Here is a 21,739-nt window from a genome sequence, read left to right on the forward strand (position 1 = left end):
CCTTGTAACCCTCACTGTTTTATGCAACAAACTTCTTGTACATTGATTTACATGCTAACATGATTCATTGTCAATGTTTAATATGAATGTTATGTAAAGCCCTTTTAAACCCTGCACTGGGATGAGTAGCGCTAAAAAATAAACAAAATAGTGCTGTTTACATTGTTATTTGTGCAAATACTGTGGCTGTCCAACACACCTGACATTAAAAAAAAAAAAAAAATGTTATTGAAATATATTGACAGACTCGCTGATACCATTTGACATTTGCAGATCTTATTGTGTACATTTACATGGCAGCGTGTTAAGTTATACAGATTACAGATGTGATTACCCTTCCACATCTGACATTCTTACAGTGCACGCATTTCTCTTGTGTACAGGAACTGAACATGCCTCTCTTAAGCACCCGGAAGTGATAAGCTGGGAGCCTTTCTTTCCCTTTCTTTCCATTTGCTTTTAAGTGTGAGGCTCCAGACCGCACCCAGCCAGGATCAGATTGGAACAAAAGGAGGCCTGAGGGCTCCTTAACTTCGGCCTTTATTTATCTTTGGGCCAACTGGAGGTGAAAATAAACATGAAAGTCTCTCCCCGCCTTCATGTTGCTTCTAAGAATTAAAGCAGACAACAGTGAAGGAGCTGCTAAACATGCCCCAGTGTATGAAAATTGCACCAAGTCATTCTTCACAAACAACACAACATCACTACCCTTCTAAGCACCTCAAACCACCTTTTCTTCCCTATCCTTTGAACACGTACTTCCAGAAGCTTACTTTATTTTCAGACAGCTAGTGCAGTGACGCCAGCACAATAAGAAATCATGGTAACTTTAAAACTACGCTAATGCTTCAGTTAAGAAGACAAAAAGAACACCGTTCCTTTACATGCACAAGGGGATACCACACACTTTCTGCACAAGAATATGCATTTTGACACAGTACAAACTATATCCTTCCACGGCTATTGTTTACTAACACCACAACTTATCACCGTGTGTTGGGGCACAAAACCAACAACACACTTCTCTCTTTAATGGTCAATCTGAACTACACTTACCAGACTGGATATTACATTTGTGTAGCATTTACAGGGACACCATGCCAAACACAATGAACATGAACTCCTACTTCAGTTCTACCATCTACATCCTATTCCTCTTCTGGCCCTAGACTCACCTCATCCCTCTCCACTTCCCCATGCTTTTACAAAGTCCTAACTTCCATTCAGGCAGCAAGTCTACTGGCTCCAGGGCGGCAATTTCACTCCTTTGTGCTTTTATGACCAAATGCATATGTACCAGCCTGCTGCTTGTAAAGAAAAACGCCACAATCTTGGAACCAGTCGGAGAACTCGTTCACCCACCCAGAGGTCTGAACACCCCTAAGCTCCTCTCCCTCTGCCTTTCCAACTTCAAAGCTTCATAATCTGCCTTTAGCCTCTTTAAACACTTTACCCAACATTGTGTCTACTTGCACCTCACCACAAGCTCTAACAACAATTGCACTGCATCCTTCACTTACTAAATCTCATAAGCAACACAAACCTGCCTCTCGCTTTACACTTTCCCAGCCCTAACCTATATAACATTACTACGTGCAGTAACATCTTGTATCAAAAAAGAGATCAATATACAATAGTATTTTGTTGTTCCTCTCTAAAATACAGCGGAATATACAGCTCAGGACATACTACCCCTGCCACGGAGCACTTTTTCATTAAAATAGATTTGACCTCCTTGCGATATAACCTCTAACCTATGCCAAACTGTTCCTTGGACAGAACAACAAATCCTGATCAGTAGTATTTCATAACACTTTAGCAGGTGTCTCTCTCTTCCTTCCCTCCTTTATATATACACACACACATGCGCTCTCTCTCTCTCTCTCTCTCTTCTGTGTCACTCTTTCTATTTGTGCAGCAGGTGCAGTCGCACAAGGACAATATGGCATCAAAGACATATTGAAAACAAATGATTGCTTCCATTAGATTTTTTTCTTTTCTTTTTTTTTACACGACACAATGATATAATTTCCTTTGTACCACAAGGGACCTTGATACAGTGCCTCACAGACCGCGCAAGGCTCTGTAATTTGTATTGGGAACTTTGAAATAACAGATATCCTTTAAGAACCCCCCCCCCCCCCCCCCATATCTGATAAGCCTTTTAAAAACCCTAAATTTACATCGGAACTTGGGACTGGATGCTGTCTCCACATATATCGTGCTGCCAGTAAGCTCAATATAAAAGACTGTAAATTCGGAGATTTATAAACTGCTGTATAAATTGAAGAAAGGAATGTTTTTAGGTGGTTTTTAACATGTCAGTTATGTTTTTTTATTGTGAGTTTTAATTAACTGAACAATCAATTACTTACTTACCCATATAGTCACACACATTTTCCTGACATAACATATTTTTTATTACAATAAAAAAAATCCTAATCTAAAACTAGCCAGCCTTACCTTTCACAGCTTTAGTCTGTTTTAACATGCTTATTAGCACACAATTCATGTTACAGCGATTGCTACAAAATGCAACCGAATAACAAATTTACAAGCTAAAACAAAAAAGACCACAATGCCATTTGTGCAGCAGATCTAGTTGCAACATGTGTAAATCACTGTACACTAAATGTACATAAAACAGTGAGGACTACAGGGTGTAGGAGTCACATGTCATCCATACTGGTAGGCACTATATATTTGAAAGTGCTTGGTTTCGAGTAGTAGTGACTCAAGATTTGAAATGTTGTATAATGTTTGGAGTTGGTTCACTAATACAAATGTATTTTTAAACAAAGAAAACATTTTTACCAACATTTGCATAATGAAACATTGCAGAAAACAGAAAAAATATATACTTTGCAGTTTGCATGCATGTATTTGATCACAGTTCATAGCTCACTGTGCTACATTACGATTGTACATGATGAGCTGCAAGTCACAAAAGGATCTCTGTGACAAAAGCACTAATCCACTAAGCGATCCATGTAAACTACAGTTCTATGATATGCACTACACGTTCCTTGCAGCTGGCATATTAACCATCTGCGCTTCTTTATTATGATTTAAAACTACCATTTGACATAACTATGATCTCTCCCTTAGTACATACATTAATAAGAGTTATTGTGCCATTATTATTATTGTCGTTTAAACATTGCTGGACACACCCAAACTATGCAGTTGGTGCTTTTAAACCAATAAAATGTGGAAATACAGCATCCACGAGCTCGCTACCAGGTGCAGTGGCACCGGTTACACTGCATTAAAGCACTGTGACACAAAAACACAGACAACACAGATTGTCTTTCTTGAAAAATGCAAACAGGACCACTGAAACCAATTTCCTGACCGACACTTCACACTGTAACACCCTCACTTAGCTAATACACGTTTTACCATATTGGGTCTCACAGTCAATGCTGGCCGCGTTATAGCACAATATTTGTGATTTTTTTTTTTTTTAACCTCACCCATCCTGCACTGCACAGCAGCCTGGAATGTTTTCTTTGCCATGTTGTACAGCTGCGTGGCTGCAAGCAAAATAAATAAATAATAAAAACTAATATATATATATCAGTTTTAACCTTATCCTAGCACTTTAATAAAATAGTAGTATGCAGGTGTACTTGGAACAAGTATAGAAACTCGTGTTAGTTCCAATGCATATCCTAGGAAAATTATTCTTACCGGCTCAAATAAAAGGTAGTAATGGCTTTGAATTACTGTAACCTGAAGTTGTAGATTAAACACACAAGGAAGACTTGGGGGGGGCGGCTTATACGGATGTAGAATGGAAATTAGCAAGCATTGCCAAACTAAATTATTAACCCACCAGGTGTGGCACTGAATTGTTCTTCTTTGTTAGGCAAATGTGCATTTGTTATTAGGAAAAATGCAGTTACTCGCTATGTAAAAGAGCTAATGGTTGAATTATGCTGACCCATGGCCCTATGCCGCCTGCGATAACTGGCAGAAGCGGAATGTGAATCAAAGTTGAACATACCAATGGTTACAAAAGGGTTCCCAAATCCCCTCCATTTATATATACATATGCATTTTTTAATTTATTAATATTTTTGGCTACTGGAGAGCCGGCTGAAGCTCTCTCTAGGTAACGCCTAAATATGGCTGCTATCGGCTGGCTCCTTTTTCTTGAAATGGACTTTGAAGGGAAATTGGCTGCCAGGTTTGTGTCTGGCTCAGATATTGATGGTAAATTATCGTAAGGAGTCGAACAAAAAGCACTACAGCGGTGAGTGCCAGGAGTGGCCCTTATCCCAAGTGTAGTGCTGAACCCAACGTTCAGGTCCACTCCTACATTCCCCCTTATGTTTACTTTGTTTCACACTGCCACTGAAACTTGCTCAGATGAGCTTTAGTATTTTGTATTAATGATTACATTTTGCATTCGCTTGCTCCCGATTCAATTATAATGCCAGGAATGGAAATACTGTTACCCGATACTTATGGTGATGTTACCAATGTTTTGAAAACCCTTTGATTCAAGCAGTGTTTAGCAGCTGTTCTGACCCTGAATTTTTTCTTATGCAAGTTGTTTCAGATTTCAAAGAGAAAATGCCTGCCAGAAATATTTACCACTGGGTCTGATAAGAACTTTGCTTACGCGTAGGACAAAAATAGCGAAACCAAGCCTTTTAGTCGATACATGTGGAAACTGAATTAATTTTAATATGTATCAATCATTTGTCTCGATTTTCAGATGGATATTTGGAATAGATTTTCAAATGCATATATTCTAAATCCGAGTTTGGAAGAATACTGGTGACTCAATATACTATGAGTTCAAAAATAAATTGGTCTTTTTAAAATTGGTGATTGTGCAGCGAACCTTTTTTAGGGTGGAGGTTGTGATCTGCGAATGCATGGGTTTTGAAGAGTAGCACATAGCTTCCTCTTTGGAAAAAGGGCAAGACGACTATTGCAAATTAAGTTCAATCAAAGTGGAATTACAGAAACAAAACAAAAATCCTTTTTCATTCCAGGATCCTGAGGATGAACCACTTTACGAAATCTCAGTCCAGGAAGAGATAACAGCCCGCTTGCATTTTATCAAATTTGAAAACACGTACATCGAAACATGCTTGGATTTCATCAAAGACCATCTTGTGAACACAGAAACCAAAGAAATCAAAGCCACAGGTGGAGGGGCGTACAAGTTCAAAGACCTCATTGAAAGGAAGCTTGGCCTCCGGTAAGAACCAGCATAAACTGGCATAAACGTGACACAAAAAGTGAGACCTTGGATCCTACAAAGATAGTTGTGGCATAATTGGAACTTAAAGTTGTTTTGTTTCACATTAGTGATTTTTTTCCCTTTTTTTTTTTTTAACAACAGCAAGCAAACATCCTTATTTGGTGAAATGGGTTTGCAATTAGGATTGAGTTGCATATTTCAAAGTGAATAAGGAACTTGAGAGTCCTGAACTCTATTCTTCAAATCCAGATTTTGGAACACTGTCCTACACTACCAAATTCCTTACTCCTACCCACTTTGCATTTCCACTTCAGTTGGAATTACTTTTTTGTTTTGAATCTTGAAGATTTGTTTTATTAAATATTCCTTTATTTTTAAACTTTTTATTTCAAAATGTGATTAGCGAATATATAGCATAAATCTGTGTTTTCCATATTTGGAAATGCTTCTGCAATATAGAAATTTAGAGCACCTGGAAGAAGAAAATTTAATGAAATGGTAATTGGAATCTCCACTTAGACCAGCTAGTGTTCTCTGGCTGCCTCTACATCGATACAGCTGTAAATTAATTGGTTAATTGGTGCACCGAACTGCATGCTGTGTACATGCAGTGAGGATCATCAGGCTGCACCTGCCGATATCGCACAACTAAGCACGTGCTTCTAGAGACCGTGATGACATAGGCAGGTCTGTGTTTTCTTTATCCTACGCATCCCTCTTCATCTGAACATTAGATATACATATTTTTGATATAGTAGACTTCTTACTAAATTAAACAGATACAGGTTAGACTCGAAAATGGAGCGAAAAAACTTTGGTATAATCAATTCTACCTACTTAAGTGGTCTTTAATGTAAGAGTCCGGTGCGGAGGTGGGATTAGATACTTGGGGCGACTTATTTGTGGATACACAATTACAGAGCCTAGAAGAGTTGATAGCGGACTACCGAATCACATAGGGAACATACATGCTGTATGCGTTACTAGCTCGGCAGTTCCACCAAACATGGGCGAACGTCGAGACAGAACCAGACACATCCCAAGTGCTGTAGATCTTGCTTACACGTGGGAAGGGCAGACCTGCAATAACAGCGATATACAGCTCACTTAGACCTGGCCTTACCCCCTACTAGTAACGCTTCGTGCATATTGGGATTCAGAGCTGTCACCCACCATGAGTGATAAGCAGTGGGCACAGTGTATAGGGTAACCCAAAATTATATCCATGAACGCTAGGCTGAAATATACACAGTTTAATTATTTACATCCCACCTATTTAACACCACACAGACTGGCCCGTATGTATTGCACATCTGTTGATATATGCCCTCGCTGCTTGGGATCAGACGCAAAGTTTCTTCACATGGTCTGGTCATGACCCTACCTTAGCGCCTACTGGAATGAGATCGTGGCAACACTGGGGGAAGCAACTGGCACTACAATACCTGTGCAAGGCTTACACTTTTTACTGGGCATCTCCAAGCGCACTGCAGCACGAAAAACCCTTAATAAATTTCTCGACCTAGCTTTGGCACTTGCAAAGCGGAGAATAGCTATGTCCTGGAAATCGAGTGCAGCTCCCAATATACGTATTTGGCTGTCGGATCTCCGCAGGGCGCTGGTGGCTAAGCACACGACACAAACACTGAAGGCTCCCCGTGACTCCCCTCAGACTAACCCCATGCAATAGCAGGACTACTTGTCGTTTGTGGAAGGCAAACTGAATACACCTAGTTCCTCACAGGGCTAAGATGGTTTCCTGCTTTAGGCATGAGTAATGACACGCGAATATATAGATGTGTGCTAGCTGGGCCCCTTCCCAGGCTTGACCTGGCCTAACTAGGCAATACCTCTGGCCCTTGTAAATGCACGACAGCGCATCTTGCCCGCGACAACCCCTTCCCCTCCCCCTCTTCTCGCTACGCCCGCTGTCCTTAATGAGTGCACACATAAACAGTCACCCTAGCTCAGATATCACCCGAACCACATAGTACATGTGGGTTAATTGACATCGCATAGTTCTGTGTTTATTGAATTGGTTGGTGCAACAATCTTGAGACGAAGAAAGTCTGTTGCTTTATTTGATGTTTACAAAGTGAATAACCTACATAGACATACATAAAAGGTTAGATACAGCTCTCTTTTCTTCTGTTTGCCAGCAGCATCCAATGTAACCTGTGTCCCCACCAAGTGTCAAATATTTAACTGTCACTGTACTGTTCTGTATAATAAAGCTGGCAGATTGTACTACGCATAACCTGTGAAAAAACGATAGACAATTTTTTTTAAAAAAGAGTCCTCTTTAATGTAAGCATTTAATACAGAGCGGAAGTAGCAAAGCGGCTGTTGGTTTACTCTTACTCACAGTAAAAAAGTTCATGATGCCTTATCCGGCAATGTATCTTTGTTCCCATACCTAAAAATTACAAGGTAGAGAAAAAGGTTTGAATCAAATGAGGATATTGCTGGCAGCAATGCCACCTAATTCCTGAAAAGAAACTGATTTTCAAGTAGTTCAAAGATTTTGGGCTCACAGGATGAGTAGAGTAGATGGTCAAATATAATTTCAGCAGAATCATCATGTCACATTTGCTACTTCAATATGCTTTACCATTCTCGTGTGGCATCCTATGAAATAATACCACACATCCTCTGACCCAATGATTGGCGGTTGCCCATTTTTATTAAACAGTCTCAAATATTAGGGGCGCTAGGTGGCGCGCGACCAAGATGGCCGCACACCAGTAAGGCTCCTACCCGACCGGACGAGATAATATCCTCTAAGTGCATCCTTGATTGCTATTAAGCCCTGCAAACCGATCTGTGCGGTGTCGGAACCACCGCCTATCGAGACGTGAGGCATCCCGAGCTGCTTCCGCTGCCCGAGCCGCTCCTGATGCCTGGAGAGGGTTCCCGTGGCTAGGCGTCTCTCTGACCCCTGGGAGGAGAGCGACTGCGGCGGCTGCGTGAGGCCGGTGCTGTGCGGTCTCTACGAGAGGTGGTGGAGGCCCGGCTTGGGTGTTTGCAGTGCTGGCGCGGAAGCGTTGACTTTCAGAGCGCTGTGAGGGCTGCAATCATCTCTGGCTGGAGCTCTCTGTGATCGCGACTTGAAAGCGGCTTTCAAAGGGCCCGTCAACCAGCGGCCGCTCGGGAGCACGGCCTGGGTGTATGTGGCGGGCGGCGCATCCCTGCGGAGTCTGCAACCGGGACGAGTGGTGGGGCCCCCCTACTGAAGATTCGCCCTGAAGGCTGACGCAGGAGCTCCTCGTGCTGGCGGGGCGCCCCTGACAAGGGCGTCATTGGAGGACTGCGCTGATTGAACTTAAACACCATTTTGTGTGCTGGGAGGTGAAACCACTCCGTCACAAATTGCCTGTCTGCCCCTCGCCGTAAGATTAGATGTTGCTCGGAGGGCCTGGTGCCGAGCAGTGAATCCGCTCCTGGCGGCTCTACGAAGACTATCTGGGTGAAAGCTGCCTGGATCCCCTGATGAGCACATTGAGCAGCGGCCATTTTGCGGGGCCCAGGGGGGCAGTTGCTGGTGTGAATGACTATTCCCGGGACCCTACATGCTATGGTACTCCCCTGATACCTTGGGTGAGCAGGAGCACACAGTTTACAGCGCGCGCAGTCTGAGGGGATTTACAGCTCTGTGGAACCACCGAGGTCGGAGTGTCTAACCGCTGAGAGGTATCCTCGTGTGGTCCCGGGTCACCGGCTGTGAGACTCAGTGGTCTGGAGAGGCTAGGGAGGACGTCTCCCTCTGCGCTTGGTGGTGCCCGGGGTGCGTTGCGGGCTGATTCAGACTGACCCTATACCTGGGGAGGCCCGTTGCGACCTCAATATGGGCCGCACTGACGCCAAGCAGGCGAAATTGCCCTTTGAGGCGCGTAAACTTACCAAGTCCACCTCAGCTGACCAAGCAGATACAGACAATATGGACACCCAGGAGGAGGATTGGAAGTCGCTGCTGCTGGGTATGAAACAGAGTCTCACAGCGATCGCAGAGAAGATACACTATGAATGCCTGCATGGACTCTGTTGTTAACCAGCTAGATCATCATGAGCAACGGATCACGGAGGCAGAAACTAGGGTGTCTGATCTGGAGGACGGCGCTACAGCCCACAAGGCGCAGCTCTCGCAGATGGAGCGGCTGCTCAAGGTAATTGCAGACAAAAACGAGGAGTTGGAAGCCCGCTCCCGAAGGAACAATGTGCGCATTCAGGGTTTGGCGGAGTCGGCCAATACAGGGCGCATGGAGGACTTCGTCGAAAAGTTAGTGGTGGAGTTGTTTGGCCGTGACTCCTTCTCAGCTCGCCTAACTGTGGAGCGCGCGCACAGATCCTTGACAGCTCGCCCGCCCCCAGGAACACCGCCGCGCCCAGTGATCGCACGCTTCCTTAATTATCGGGATAGGGACGCGGTGCTGCGTCTTGCTCGAGAGAAGAAGCAGGTGCACTACGAAAATACCACGCTGTCCTTCTTTCCGGATTTTACACAATCAGTGCAGGAGGCGAGGTGCAAATTTATGTCCGTGAAGAAGCTACAGGCGCAATCGAATCCATACTCCATGCTGTACCCAGCAAAACTGAAAAACACGCACCAGGGACGGCAACATTTTTTTCAGAACCCTCAACAAGTGGAAGACTTCCTAAAGAAGCATCGTACTAACACAACATCTGGAGCGGGAGCACGTTCGTGGTCTGGATCGCGGTCTCCTATGTCAAATCCGGACTGAATTGAATGCCTGCGGCTACACGAACATGGACACTTGGTGACCGGAGTGCACGGAGCTGTCGGATTTTGGTGATGTACTCAGATTTATATAGCATGCATACTGTTCTCGTCTGGACTCTCTCCTCCCTTCCGCTGTAGCTGCCCGCGTGTATAGCGGAGAAGTGGGTGGGTGCAACAGTGGAGGAGAGTGGGTAAGGTGCGTGCCCCTAGTGTTTTTCCCCACACGGGTGTTCCCCCAAACCTCCTACTGTGAGGAATAGTGTTAGACGAGTTGATGTCCTTTCAGGGGGGGAAGGGTGCTAGTACCCGGCGTGTTGGGGGTGGGGGGGGTGGGGGAGTTTCTTGGTGCACAGTTTTGTTACTCACCCAGTTGGTCAGCAGGGAGCGGATAGTATTTCAGTCCACATATCATAGCCGTACATATGGTGGAGGGCACACGGGACATTAACAGCCTGAAAGTTCTATCTTGGAACGTACGGGGTCTGAATAATCCTAGGAAAAAGCGGCAGGTACTTAATTATCTTGACAGACACCGGGTAGCCATTGCCATGTTACAGGAAACGCATTTGCATGCTGGCGCTGCTCCCCCCTTCACAGCGAAATGGGCCTCACATCGTTACTTCGCGTCCTATTCTGGATACTCTAAAGGTGTGGCTATAACGTGGGGTGGGGTTTGTACCAGGCGGGTCGGAGGTGGACAGTGATGGGAGGTTTTGTCTGGTGTGGGGGAAGCTTAACTCACATGAGGTGACTTTTGCCACTTTCTATGGCCCTAATTTGGATGATCCACAACCCTTACTCTCATTATGGGACAAAATTCAGACGTTCGACACTACATATGTCATTTGTGGGGGGGACTTCAACACGGTGGTGCAGCCCCAGGTGGATCGCTCTCGTGCCGCGCCTGCGCATTACACGCACACGCAGCGAGCATTCAAGGATGTGCTGGATGCTAGTGTCCTTCTAGACCCGTGGCGGTACACACACCCGACACAGAGAGAAGGCACGCATTACTCGGCGGTGCATGTGTCCTGGGCTCAACTGGATTACCTCCTGGTATCGGTGGGGATGGCGCATTGGATCTCGGATGTTGTTCACCTAGTGCGCACCTACTCTGATCACTCTCCCGTGATGATGACCATGCAGCCCCCGGCTCAACATAGTCTGTATCGCACTTGGCGTCTTAACCCCTTGCACCTCCAAGACACAGTTTTTTGCAACGACCTAGAGCAGGATATTAAAGAATTCTTTGAGCGCAATGTGCACTCTGTCTCGAGTTTCACTACTGTTTGGGAGGCATTTAAAGTTACGGCCAGGGGCTGGTGCATTTCCAAAGGAGGGGGTGTCCTCAAAGCATTACGAAGGGACATTAATAGGCTAGAGGGCGAACCTAAAACACTGGAAGCAACACTCCAGGCGTCTCCGGACGATGAGGCATGCCGAGCCAGACTGAGGGAGACACTCACAGAATATGAGGAAGCAGAGAGAGTAGGTTCCGGGGGAAACCATACCAGGCCAGAGCTTACGGGGAAGGGGACTGCCCTGGGAAAGTGTTAGCGCAGCTGACTAGACCCCCTACGTTTTCCAATTATGTCACGGAGGTGGTGGATCCCCAGGGTAAGGTGCATCGTAACCTCGCTGACCAATTGGAGGTGTTCCGAAGTTATTATAGCGCACTCTATACCTCGCACAGGGGGGACCTGTTGGATCTGCTGTTATATTTTGAGGACACAGCTCTGGCATGGCTGGGACCCACACAACAAAAATTCTTAAATTTGGAATTAGAAGTGGACGAGATCATCGAGGCCATAATGACTATGAAATCAGGGAGGGCTCCGGGCTCTGATAGCCTACCAATAGAATTTTACAAAGCATGCGCTCCAATTTTAGCGCCGATCTTGAAAGACGCGTTATATGCAGCACTAGAGGAAGGAACGCTGCCGACAACTATGCAGGAGGCCCAAATTATCTCGCTGTTAAAGCCTGACAAATCCCTGATACATTTTGAGTCATACCGTCCATTATCCCTACTGAATTGCGACACTAAAATCCTCGCAAAAGTGTTAGCAATGCGCCTCCGTCTCCTAATGGAGCGCCAGGTGCTCACAACCTTCGCACCCTATTCGCAGTCCTACAGGACATAGATCCTAAGTGCTCAGCAGTGGTGGTCTTTCTTGACGCCACTAAAGCGTTTGATTTGGTGGAGTGGGATTATCTGCTAGGTACTCTGCAATATATGGGGATGCCGTTTCCCCCTCCTGAATTGGGTTAAACTGCTGTACACGCAACCGTTGGCGACGGTACTGCTGAATGGCGCACGCTCCACTCCCTTTCATGTATCTAGAGGCACGAGGCAGGGATTCCCGCTCTCCCCAATCTTATTTGCTCTAGCCATCGAACCCTTGGCTGCGAAGCTTCGGCAACACCACAAGGAGCGCTCTTTGGTCTATCCCGCCAGGCAATTGCTAATCTCATTATATGCGGACGATATGACCTTGTATATTAAAAAGCCTCTGGAGAATCTCAATCCAGTATTGAGAGGTTACCAAATTTGGCGCCATATCAGGCATCCAAATAAATTGGGCTAAGTCTGCGGTGTTCCCCCTCACGTCTAATACCCAACAGTTCCCAATGGTCTAACTCTTAGTCTGGGAGAATGATGAGTTAAAATACCTGGGGGTACAGATAACGAGGGACAGAGATGCTTTGTTGCGTGCCAATTATGGGGTGGCTCTCGTTGGGGTTGCCGACAAGATTGCCAGGTGGATCCGCCTTCCGCTGTCGATGGCGGGGAGGATCTCCCTTATAAAGCTGGTCCTGCTCCCTAAACTTCTGTATCTCTTTGTTAATATCCCCGATCATCCTGGGCGCTACTTTTTTAATGAGTTAAATTCACAACTTACACGACTTATATGGGGAGGGAAGCAGGCGCGCCTTAGCCTAGCCGCGTTGATGTTACCGTACCAGCAGGGGGATATGATGTTCCCAATTTTGATTGCTATTACTGTTGCGTGCAGGCACACTTCGCAGTTTACTGGCTCCATCCGCCCCCCTTCATGCCACACTTAGCGGTGGAAGATGGTTATATGTCCCCGACACCCCCAGAGGGTTACCTCTTTACCAGGGTGACGGGGCGACTGCGCGACCCTTCCACGGTGGATTGTACGATCGCTGCGTGGGACCATATTGCGCGTAGGCTGGGAGCCCCCATGATGTATTCCCCCAAAATACGTCTGCTGCGTAACCCCTTATTACAGGTCACTTATGAAGGGCTATGCCGCAAATTACTGGACAGGTTGCATTACACCACCTGGGGAGATCTCTATGTAGGGGGGCAATTCCGAACTCAGACACAATTTTTTGATGGCCGGGAGCCCTCCACTATGGATCGTTTCATATACACCATGCTCCGGCAAAGTGTGAAGGCGGTTACCCCAGCGTTTCCAGATGAACCCGACACGTTCACTCCCCTACATGACCTGCTACGGGTGGAGACCCCACGACACGCCGTGTCAACCCTGTATAAACCCATCCGTAAAGGGCCTCCCTCCTGCCATCCAAGGGCTAGATGGGAGTGGGATAAGGACTTAGATGCTCCACTGACGGATGAGCAATGGGAGCTAGGTTGCAGGCAGACAGAGGAGGTTACCGGTAACAGTAGACTTCGCCTCATACACTTTAAGTATTTGCATAGATTATATCATACCCCTATTAAACTAGACAAATTAAGATTGAGGGAGCATGATCATTGTGCACGATGTGGGCAGCAGGGTGCGGACTTTCTACACTTAGCATGGGGCTCCCTCAAGTGGCCACATACTGGGTACAAGTCTTCGAAGGGCTATCCACTATGATCGGAGTACATATGGTCCCGGACCTGCCTGTAGCTCTATTGGGCCTTATTCAGGGCATCAAAACAGTACATAAGAAATACCTAGCTCTGGCACTGTTCTTGGCAAAATGGCAGATAGCTTGTAGGTGGGGACGGGGCCGAGCTCCAAAATTCAAAGACTGGATAAATGAGATGGTTACGTGGCAAGGCCACCTGCATGATTACGCGTAACTGTTACCTATGAAATCTCGCCCGAAGGATATATGGGGTCCATTAACTGCCTTTCTTTTGGACTCTGGAGCATCCCACGGTGTACCATTGGTGGGAAAGGAGGTGGGACCCGTAGAGGAGGGAGAAGCGGGTACTCAATTGAGATCCTCCCAAATGAGTGATGAGTACTTGGGGAGCTGCAATGCTGTTTCTGTACATGGCTGGTGAGGACTATGGGGCATGCGGGGGGATATGCCTGGTGCCTGCTCTAGACGCGGGAGGTCACAGACATCTGACTGCTGTCATTTATACAGAAATGACCGGCATTGTGAGGTTTTTGCATGACCCGAATTTTATAGGGACCGTGTTGCTCTTCATGCACTGTATTTTTGCGTTATCCTATGACCAGTGGGTGGACTGTTACACAAGTGGGGATGAGGGGGAGGGTGTTGTTTATATGTAGAGAATCTGCACGGGAAGGTGTAAGTTACTGTCGTAATAATTCAGCAATACCATGGTTGATTGTCATTACACTGATGTACTGTGCAGATCATCAATAAAGTTGCTTTTAAACCAAAAAAAAAAAAGTCTCAAATATTGGAGGATTACTATTCTACATTACCACCCAGCTACATCTGATGGGCTACAGGCAGAATTGATATAAAAGATCAGCTGTCGTAATGGTCATAACAGTGAAGTTACAAAGCAGTCATAAGGGATTTCAGAATTAGTATGGGATATAAAAATATTAACCCTTTGAATGATGCCCCTGGTATATAGGAGCCCTAGATTAGTCACAAGAATGCTTTACATATTTTTTGTCCCCTCCCCAAGGCAGGGTGATGACCACACTATAGCCTCACCTGTACAGGCAACTGTTTCCCCACATTAAATTCACTGTGGTTTGTTTATATGCGGGTTCTTTATTGCAAATAAACTATTACAAAAAGTCAAGAATTCACAAACAATGGTGTTGTGGGCAGCCAGACTAAAGTTTGTGATTAATGGCTGATGCTTTGGGTTCTTAAAGAAAAATTTTCGGCTTATGGAAGAAATGCTAGATCCAGTGTAGACTCCTAGTGAAATTTCCACCACCTTCTGGGCTAGTGGAAATCGGACTATTTCTCATTACTCCCAGCGCTTAATCCATCACCAAGTATGGTCTAAGGTTACTGATTGAGTGAGATAAATGGGTCCGTAAATGCCCCCGATGCACCTTCTTCCACACCCACTTGGAGGCTATTTCTCCATTCTCTTTATGGCATTGGACCCAGAGATTGGCAGTGGATATGACCGTCCCATTTATTAATAAAACGTTCAGGTTAAGGCCACGTGATGTTGTAGTGTACCCTTTTTCTCCCTCCAGCAGTTTTGATTTAGAAGTTGTAGGCGAGTAGGGTCTGCTTTCTATGTTCACCTCCACTTTTTGCTTTTGCTTTACTGGTTTTCGACTTAGATGTGGCTGTGGGCCTGCTAATCAGACCCACAGCCCTGCTGTTCTCTCTCTAAATTAATACTATGTACTTTAGGTGCATAACCCATTTGGATAGGATCACCTTATTGGCCCCCGTACAGTGTACCCTAGGTACCCAGGGCATAGGTGTACCCTAGGCCTACCAGGGGCTGCAGCATGTATTATGCCACCCCTGGCCTGGCCTTCCATTTTGACACAACTGGCTGATCACTCAGCTGGGGCAAGGTCGTGTAATCACCCCTTGCTTAGGTGTAGTATTCCTATACCTAACTTACATATAGACACATGTGTACCTATCAGTCACTCCTATGGCAGGCCTTGACAATCCTGGAGGCAGAGTGCTTGGTAACATGTGAGATGGTGCTCTAGCATGAGCAGAGCCTGTCTGCAGCTTTCGGAACCTTGTCCTTATAGCTGTTCTATGATATAGCCTACCATATACTCTTAAAGTGCCTTATAATCTTAGACGGTTATGGTAACTATGGTTTGGCTTTATCAAAACATGTCGTGTAAGGTGTCTAACACTAGGGAATAATACCCCCATGCCATTTCGGGACAGGAGAATATTATCCCCCCCCTTCTAGAGGGAAAGACATGTTAAAATCATACTTCAACTGTTAGCCTCTGACCAAAGCCTCAGCATCACAAAATGGATGCTGCTGCCACGACACAAGTCTGACCTCCTGCAGCTGGGAGTGATCCCAGCCAGGGAGGCCTGGACAATAGGTTTCCTGCTTGGGGAGGTGCTAGCACCTCCCCAGACAGCCTTTAGTGTATTGGGGCAGGGTGGGCTGAAAGGAATGAGACCTGCCTGGGGCACACAAGGTGTTCCTTGCATAGTCCAGTTCAAACCGGCGCTGGGGCACTCCAGCCCCAGCTCTGGCGCGAAACTGGACAAAGGGAAGTGGGTGTAACCACCCCCTCCCAGGTCCCACCCATAAGGCGTGACCTAGCAGGTATCCCAGCCCCCCAGATTAGTATAAGAGTGGGAGTTGGGCCTCAAGACTTTAGATTATCCTGAACCTGCAAAACTGAACAGAAACTCTGGACCTTCGACATTCGACGAAAGAAGAAGACTGAAGAATCTCCCTTGTAGCCAAGGAGTGGCTACCCTGTGCAAACAGGCACCATCAAGAGACTACCCTTTGCTTTGCGACCGTTCTACGAGGAACCGACTGCAGAGCCCGACCAGAGCCTTGACTTCCAGACTTCTCCGACCCTCATCCACATCTGCAGCAGAGCTGAGATCCGTGGAGGCGACTAGCGACGTGGGACCGGCTACCTGGAAAAAGTAGCTAGTAACTTACAGCGCAGCTTCTGAGGTACCCTCGAAGTTGTGCACCGGGGATTGAGAAGCCCCAACCCCAAGCACCATCTGCACCGAAGATCAGCCCCCCACACTCCACGAGTCCTGCGTGGGGCCCTTCAGCATTTTCCTGCTTGCCGCGTCTGTCCGGTTGCTTGCCCGCTGGCTAGTGGCCTCTGTGACGACGCACCCTGAAATCTTCTGCGCTGGTTTGGCTCCTCCAGACTGGCTCCCGCTTCTCTGCAAAGAAGAAGCACCCCAGACCTTCCTGGTCTGCACCAGAAGCAAGTCCTTCGTTCTTCGTGGGTTCCGCTTGCCAAGGCTTGGTGAGTCCTAGTCCAACTTCGACGCCGCCGACAGCAAGAGCCTTCGTGGGACAGCTCGCCTCCTGGTCCTGGTCGTCCTCGACGCTTCCTGGTCCTCCTGGCTGCAGCGACAAGCTTCACCTTCACCTGCAATCTTCACGACATCGCCTGGTTCCTTCCTGGTTCCACGTGGTCACTGGCTAGTGACCTTGACTCTGTCCCTTCTGCTTGCAGGTTTCTTCTCTTCTTGATCCCAGCCTTGGGATCCACCGGACACTCTTCACTGACTGCCTGTCAGCATCTTACTTCAGGCATCCATAGGAGTCGACGACGAAAACGACGTATCTTCACCCCTATGCACCCGCAGCCTGTGGGCTAGGTAACTTGGGTACTCCGGTGCTCATCAGGATAGTGACTATCCTAGTGTCTAGTTTTCAAGTCTCAACTTCCTAGCTACTCCGGAAGTGTCCTAAATCTACCGTTTTTTAAACTGTACTATTGCTATTGACTTTTACGCATTACGCGTGAGTGTTTCCACTCTGCACACGAATCCCGTGGGCCTCCCACTTCCTAACTAACGCTAGTGTAGTGTAGCCCCAGCGATTCCCTAGGCCTAGGCCTATTCTATTTCCGTGACAGTGGTTCTTATACCACTTACTTAGTATATGGTTTGCGTGGCCCCTAGGGCCGAACTGTATTACTTACCTGTGTGACTTAATGTATGCATAAATAAGACTGTGTTGTACATACCTCTAATCTCATAAAGAGTGCTGAGGGTTTGCTTAGAATAAATACACTTTATTTTATATATATATATCTGTTGTGGTGTCCTTTCATTTGGTATTCAAGGGATTATATATGGTATCACAGCTGGCTTCACATGCCATTCAGAGTTTAGCCTAAGACTGCTCTTGTCCATGCTACCACTAGGATAGCTGGTCTATAAGGTTGACTTTACAACCAATCACGATAAGGGTATTTGGACTGATATAAGGTGTACACTATAACTAGTGACATCATACATCAGGCCAACTTCTCACAGAAGTGTTGTCCCTCGTCAAGGGCTTTGCTTCCAACTGGAAAACTAGATCCAAGCAATCCATAACTTGTGTCCTAAAACCACAACTCAATGGAGAATCCTATCAGACAGAATAGAAGTAGATGATTGTATCTCTCATCTCTTTGATATGTTCTCTTTTTGAATAACCATCCCTTAAACTGAAGGATATGTTGCTCTACTAGCATAAAGTTGTGGTCAGATGGGGGCAAGAATTTCGGTCCGGCCACCAAAATAAAAGTGGTCCCTATTAGTGAATTAGAAAGCTATTAAAGCAGCCCATGTTGCCAAATTGGGGCAGTGTGGAACTTGGGAAGGCACACTGTGTAAATGTTTTGCATGGTATGGAAGACTACATGAATTTGAAGTTGCTGCAGGCAATATTTGTTTTCATATCAGGCAGAAAACGAGCAGTTAAACGCCAAACATATTAACCTCTCAGGACAGACCACCGGGCACTGCCTGGTTGCCCTATAAGCCAATCCAACCTTGTTGATGTCTTTTTTCTGTTCAGTTAGACAAACAATACAATCAGCCATCACAGTACTTTACTGCCTGTTAGACCTGTCCGCCCTATGGTGATCTTCCCTGTTTTTTTTCGCCCTTGCCTCATTTTTTTCCACCCTCTTTTTGGTTGGCTCTAGGTCTTCGGGCACCTTACCATTGCTGGTCAATGCTAAGGTGCAGGTGCTCTCTACCACTAAGATGGCTGCCACAGACCCCTGCTACTGCGGAGCGGTCTTTCAAGTAGCGCCCTAGTTGCCAGGAGCTGTCTAGAACCCTTAGGTATTGTGACATCACTAGCCTGGTTCCCCTGACCATCCCTAGAATGTAGAAGCCCCTGGAACCTTCCGGAATAGAGAGGTCACCTGACCTGGGAGTATAAATAGAAAGGGCGGGAAACTTTCTAGTCGGTTGATGAGGTACCACTGACCTGGGGGGACCCTGTGCTGGAGTTTTAGGCAGAAGGGGGAGGGGGCACCTATACCACTAGGGGTGACTAGGTCTAGGCCTTGCCCTTTAAGTTGTGTGAGGAATCCTGACCAAACCCACTGACCTGGCCCAGTGTGAGGGAATCCCCAGGGGACCATCCAGTAAGGCCTAACTGGCAGCAGCCTCCAACTCCACACCCCCCCCCTCCTCACTGCCTAAGAAACCTCCTGAAGCGCTATGCCAGAAACCTCCTGAAGCGCTATATAAGAAACCCCCTGAAGCGCTAAACCGGAAACCTCCTGAAGCGCTATACCTGTGGAGCGCCGTTATCCCCCTGAGGCGCTGACACTTGAAGCGCTAACTCTGAAGAGTGCCGTCACCTCCCTGAGGCGCTGAGCCCTGACGAACTATCTCTTTGGAGCACCGACATCCCCCTAAAGCATTGTGGCTGTGAAGCGCTAAGTGCCCCGATACACCGCCGCTGCCCGAGTCCTGCAGCACGAGAGCCAAGACGTAATACTGTGCCCCAGACTCACCGCTGCTGCCCTAGGTGACTGCCACTGTCAGGAGGGCCGGCCGCCCCGCTCGAGGGCCCCGCGTCAGCTGAGGAGAATCATCGGTGTTATCCCCTGACGATCGCAGCCGTTCCCAGGAGACTCCCCCTCTAACACGTGACGAGAGCGCCGGCCGCGTCTCAGGCCTCGCCCCCCGCTCCCGCCCACGTCCAGCCTCCACAGAGCGCCGTAAGCACTCCCCGCGAGCGGCTCTGCTCCAGCGGGAGTGAAGCGGGTTCGTGACTCCTTTGACAGTCCCCCTCTGGAGGCGCCAGATCATCGTGACCGACGCAAGGGCCCTGGAGGGCCGAAGAGTGCAGGTAACGTCCCCGGGAAGGGAGCGGAGATTCACGGAGCGCGGGGGCTGCCGAGAAGTGTCCAACTCAAGGGAGGCAGTCCCGCTTCCGCCCTTCCCCGGGAGAGACTGAGACTGTGCCTAAAAGCCTGGGGGGGGGAGACACCGTGAGGCTCGACCGAGACTGGGCCTGGGGTGCCTGATGAGGCTCAGGGAGGCTTAGGACATACCTGCAATACCTAGGAGAGCGAGTGAGGCTGGGGAGAGCCAGCAAGCAAGCGCTACAGCCCCTTAAGGAATTCACCCCCCCCCCTTGGAGGTGGTTCAAGGAAGCCATACACCCTTGCCTGGGATATAGTCCCCAGTTGCCGAGACTCTGTTAAGGAGGGTTGAAGTGTGGGGGGGTACAGTCATTAATGAATTCCTGCTAATTTACAGTCAATGTTTTGCTCAGTCATTAATGAATTCCTGCTAATTTACAGTCAATGTTTTGCTCAGTCATTAATGAATTCCTGCTAATTTACAGTCAATGTTTTGCTCAGTCATTAATGAATTCCTGCTAATTTACAGTCAATGTTTTGCTCAGTCATTAATGAATTCCTGCTAATTTACAGTCAATGTTTTGCTCAGTCATTAATGAATTCCTGCTAATTTACAGTCAATGTTTTGCTCAGTCTTTAATTAATTCATGCTAATTTACTGTCAATGTTTTGCTCAGTCTTTAGTGATTTCATGCTAATTTATTGCCGAGGTTATGCTCCTATCTAAATGAATTCATGCTAGCCTACTTCCTGCTATCAAACGCTACATAAAGAGTCTTGTTCTTAAACACAAGTGGAGTGGTGTCAGATCATTGCGTGCGTTACTCTGCCTAGGTGGATGTGTGTGCTACACAGCTACTTTACACAGAATGCCTTTGGGTGCCTTCCTGCCACGAGCCAGGCTACCTTTGTGAATTGGCAACCCCAGTTCCAACATAATTTGGTGCTCAGCGGTGGGATGAGATCCTGTAGTTGTGCAGCACCCTTCAGTGAAGCAGAGTACGCCGCAATTGGACACCTAGTCTTTAAGCAAGCATAGCCAGGTGGCCCCTACTGTCTAACGGTGTGCCCAGAGGATTGCCCTAGTTGTTACCTACGTCCTGATATTCACTCATATTGTCTGGGTCCCCACCTGTCAGAATGGAGTTCCAGCTAGCCAACATAGAGGAATACTCGGTGGTTCAGCTGAGGAGTTTCTGTCAGGGGATGGGGGTGGCAGTTGGGAAGAGAGCCAAAGGAGAAGAGCTCCGTAAAGCCTTACAAGCATGGGTATTAGCCCACCCAGAGAGGAAAGGGGACGAGGAGCCAGAGGAGCCAGAGGAGCAAGGGGCATTAGGGGAGGCGGGCACGTCAGGAGAACTAGACCTGCTGCACGTTGATGTCAGTGAAAACTTGTCGCCAGGGAGACGTTCTGGGGCAGGCAGTAGTGTGTCTAGAAGGAGTGCCTCGCCGGAGGAGTATGAGGACAGGAGGGAGGAGAGGTTACTGAGATGGGAGCTTGCAAAATTGGAAAAAGAAAAGGAAGATAAGAGGCTAGCAATGGAAGAAAGGAAGCTTGCGCATGAGCTCCAGCTCAAAGAATTGGAGTTGAGAGCATTACAGATCAGTGCGCAAGGGAATGTAAATGGTGGCAGCGTACCAGAGGTTCCACGGGAGCCTAAATTCTACCTCCCAAAAGATGTGATTGCTAGTTACGGGGTAGGGGATGACATCAACCGGTGGTTGGAGGCATACGAAGTATCCCTGAAGGTCCATGGGGTGCCCACAAGCTAC

General features: G+C 47.2%; 1 protein-coding gene across 2 annotated transcripts in view; it reads left to right on the forward strand.

The window, feature by feature from the left end:
- The window catches only part of PANK4 (pantothenate kinase 4 (inactive)), a 445,012-nt gene that overhangs the window by 127,204 nt on the left and 296,069 nt on the right, over positions 1 to 21,739 (forward strand). For both annotated transcript variants that reach the window (XM_085609230.1, XM_085609233.1), the window contains exon 3: positions 5,010 to 5,218. In XM_085609230.1, the coding sequence (XP_085465356.1) occupies positions 5,010 to 5,218 (209 nt within the window). The remainder of the gene's footprint in view (positions 1 to 5,009; positions 5,219 to 21,739) is intronic.

This window comes from Triturus cristatus, chromosome 1_2, assembly GCF_964204655.1.
Source record: "Triturus cristatus chromosome 1_2, aTriCri1.1, whole genome shotgun sequence".
NCBI lineage: Eukaryota > Metazoa > Chordata > Amphibia > Caudata > Salamandridae > Triturus > Triturus cristatus.